General features: G+C 40.1%; 1 protein-coding gene across 1 annotated transcript; it reads right to left on the bottom strand.

Annotated features, from left to right (window-relative positions):
• Nucleotides 1-1,850: 1,850 nt before the first annotated feature.
• On the bottom strand, nt 1,851-2,703 carry LOC127144065 (uncharacterized). Its single transcript, XM_051079618.1, has 3 exons — nt 2,587-2,703; nt 2,240-2,496; nt 1,851-2,149 (listed from the first exon to the last, which is right to left on the bottom strand). Exons 1-3 carry the CDS (start codon nt 2,669-2,671, stop codon nt 1,973-1,975), a joined length of 519 nt encoding a protein of 172 aa, XP_050935575.1. The 5' UTR covers nt 2,672-2,703; the 3' UTR covers nt 1,851-1,972.
• Nucleotides 2,704-3,183: the final 480 nt, after the last annotated feature.

The following is a 3,183-nucleotide window of genomic DNA, read 5'->3' as shown; positions in this document are numbered from 1 at the left end:
TTCACGCGTGCAAGTATGACTGTGTATTGTATTGGAAAGAGTTTGCTAATTTGCAACATTGTCCTACATGTGGCGAGACTAGGTACAAGGTTAATCATAATAGAGGGAAAAAAATTCTGCATAAGGTATTGTGCCACTATATCAGCCGTGCGACCACTATATCAGTTGTGGGACGTCATGAGGATTGAGACTTCCTTTACGACCACTATATCAACCGTGCATTCCAGGTATTTGTCATGATTAATTATGATAACAAGTTTTAATATGTATAAGAAATAAACAATATAATTGTTTTAATGTAGGAGCAATCACGGACGAACAAGGTTGCTAGACAGAAGCAGCCTTACAATCATAGTAGCGGGTCCAAGTCGTTTCTACAATGACAGTACGAGCTCGTTGAGAGAAAAGGGGAGTCGGTCGATCGTGTGGAGTTGTTCCGAGAAACACACGTTTGAGTTGGGATGTTCGTGTCGTAGGCCACCGAGGATGCGCATGTAAGTTATGTCCTTATTAATTATCCACTTTCATTATATATTTTTGTGTGTTACCTAACATAATTTTTAAATTTGTTGCAAAATAAAATGCAGGAACTCCAATCCCAGCCTACCCCAGAGGGTACACTACAAGAGACGGGTGTACTCCCGACGCACAAATACGTCGACGAAAATGCAAAGTACGTCGGGAAAGGATATCCCGACGTACAAAACGGCGTCGGAAAGAATGTCGGGAGAAATGCGTCGCGAGAGGATTTCTCGACGCTGGGCGGTTTTACCGATGCCGGGAGATGCGTCGGCATCGACGGCGTCGAGAAAACCTGTTTTTCGACGTTTTTTTCCCGACGTAATGAACGTCGAGAAATCTTTTTTATATATTTTTTAAATATTTTATTTTTACTTTTTTCCTTATAATATTTTGCTCAAACATTCACAATGATGTTCGGATTGCTCAAAAATATTTCGCGACGTTTTGGATTAAATTAAAATAAATTAATAAATATACAAACACAAATTAAAAAAATATAATTAAAATTAATAATACGAATAAGTTGACTACAACAAAATATAGTTCTCAAAATAGAAAAAACATAAACATAATGAAAAATCTCCCAACGAAGTGCGTATGCGCGTCATTCTACACCTTCGGTCCTAAAAATGGTATAAAAATAACTAAGTTTAATACATAATCATATATTGCAAAAACTTAAGAATAATAGAGACATATACGACGTACCGCAGAGCTAGGGATCATGTGGTGGTCCCTGTTGTGCACGAGTTAGGTCTTCAATCATCTTTTTCATAGCTTCCACTTGTGAAGCTAATGCTTGGTGATTTCTATTTTGTACTTCAATTCGTTCCAAAGCTTCATGAAGTTTAGCTTGTAATTCAATTTCTTTTTAGGTGGACTGCGAAGAAGATGTCGACGAACTGCTTGCACTTGCCGTTCTGTGGGCCTTCGGCTTGGGTCCCCAACCAAGGCCTTTTGAGTAGCCTGGTCGTCTACCCAACACCTGATCGCATATCTCATCCTCAGAGAGTGGCTGACTACCCTCTGGGGTAGGCTGGGATTGGAGTTTCAGCATTTGATTCTGCAACAAATTTAAAAATTATGTTAGGTAACGCGCAAAAATATATAATAAAAGTGGATAATTAATAAGGGTATAACTTACATGCGCATCCTCGGCGGCCTGCGACACGAATGTCCCAGCTCGAACGTGTGTTTCCCGGAACAATTCCACACGATCGACCCGCTGCCCTCTTCTTTCAGCGAGCTCATACTGTCGTTGTAGAAACGACTTGGACCCGCTACTATGATTGTAATGCTGCTTCTGTCTAGCAGCCTTGTTCGTTCGTGATTGCTCCTGCATTAAAACAATTATATTGTTTATTTCTTATACATATTAAAACTTGTTATCATAATTAATCATGACAAATACCTGGAATGCACGGCTGATATAATGGTCGCAGAGGAAGTGTCAATCCTCATCACGTCCAACCAATGCGTTTGGTGGGTTGACACGAGCCTCCTCTAGGTCGCTGTACTTTTTGAAATGTCTATGACAGTCGGCTCGGAACTCTTTAAAGGTCGTGAGCATCTGATGCTCAACAAACCTGTTCATTGCTTGATCATTGAAATCAAGCACAAATAATCGCTACACATTACAAACATAACACATTAGATTGGTTAAAGTTAGATATGTTTCAAATGAAATCATATATAAATGTGTAGTGCATTTAATTACCTGGAGGTCGCCCTTGACGACCTCAATGTATTCTCTCCCAACGTCCGCCCACTTAAGACAGCGGACGGGAAATGTCTTTCGCAGGCACACGCCTATCGCCTGGCTGAAGCGAACGGCGTGTGGAGAAATAGGCTTCTCCGCTCCAGGGACGATCGTCATCGGAATGCGCCCATTTATTGCAACGTGGCGCTCTAACTCCAAGAGTCGAGACTGCGCACGTCTCCTAGGAGTCGGAGTTGTTTGTTGAGAAGAAGACCCTGCTCAATAAATAGAAAATGACATATAAAGTTAGAAACCCCTACATGAAATATTTGTAAGTTAAAAATGAAGAAAATTCTTAGACTCACCCGTATTGTCGCCCACAGATGACGACCCTCCCGCAATGTTATCTAAATCCTCCTCAAACTGGAGGAACATATCGTCCGTCTCCATAAAATTTGATCGTCAATATGACATAATGACTATGAACATATAGAAAACAAACATTCAATAACCAAATACGAACACATAGCTAGAATCAAAATATATAAATTATATATAAATATGTGCATACGTGGTTTAATTTGTCACTATAATTCCTCATCGCTTGCATGTGACAAGTGTTCATCCACATCGTCGATGAAGTCGTCAGTGACATGACGCACAATCGGTCTTTCAACGATTGTGTGATCAACGTCATTTCTACATAGAATGTCATCCTCGATGTGGTCATCCACTTGGTGGCTTACAACAACTTCTAGTATATTAATATGGTCATTCTGAACATCCTCCACTTCTGGTACGTCCCAAATACGCTTATTTTGGATGACTTGCACAACTTTCCAATTGCTACCATTTTTTGGATCATCTACATAAAAAACTTGATGTGCTTAAGTCGCAAGAATTACAGGTTCCTCCACGTACCAAAAACGGGATGTGTTGAGAGATTTATACCCTACTTCAAT

Source organism: Cucumis melo, chromosome 11 (genome assembly GCF_025177605.1).
Source record: "Cucumis melo cultivar AY chromosome 11, USDA_Cmelo_AY_1.0, whole genome shotgun sequence".
NCBI classification, from domain to species: Eukaryota; Viridiplantae; Streptophyta; class Magnoliopsida; order Cucurbitales; family Cucurbitaceae; genus Cucumis; species Cucumis melo.
Note: the sequence above shows the minus strand (reverse complement) of the source record. Positions and strands in the feature narration are given on the sequence as shown.

Coding starts and splice junctions, on each gene's coding strand:
- LOC127144065 (XM_051079618.1), bottom strand. CDS start 2,671: ATGGAGACGGACGATATGTTCCTCCAGTTTGAGGAGGATTTAGATAAC. Junction 2,497..2,586: donor ATCTGTGGGCGACAATACGG/GTGAGTCTAAGA, acceptor TTTATTGAGCAG/GGTCTTCTTCTCAACAAACA. Junction 2,150..2,239: donor TCGTCAAGGGCGACCTCCAG/GTAATTAAATGC, acceptor TGTAATGTGTAG/CGATTATTTGTGCTTGATTT.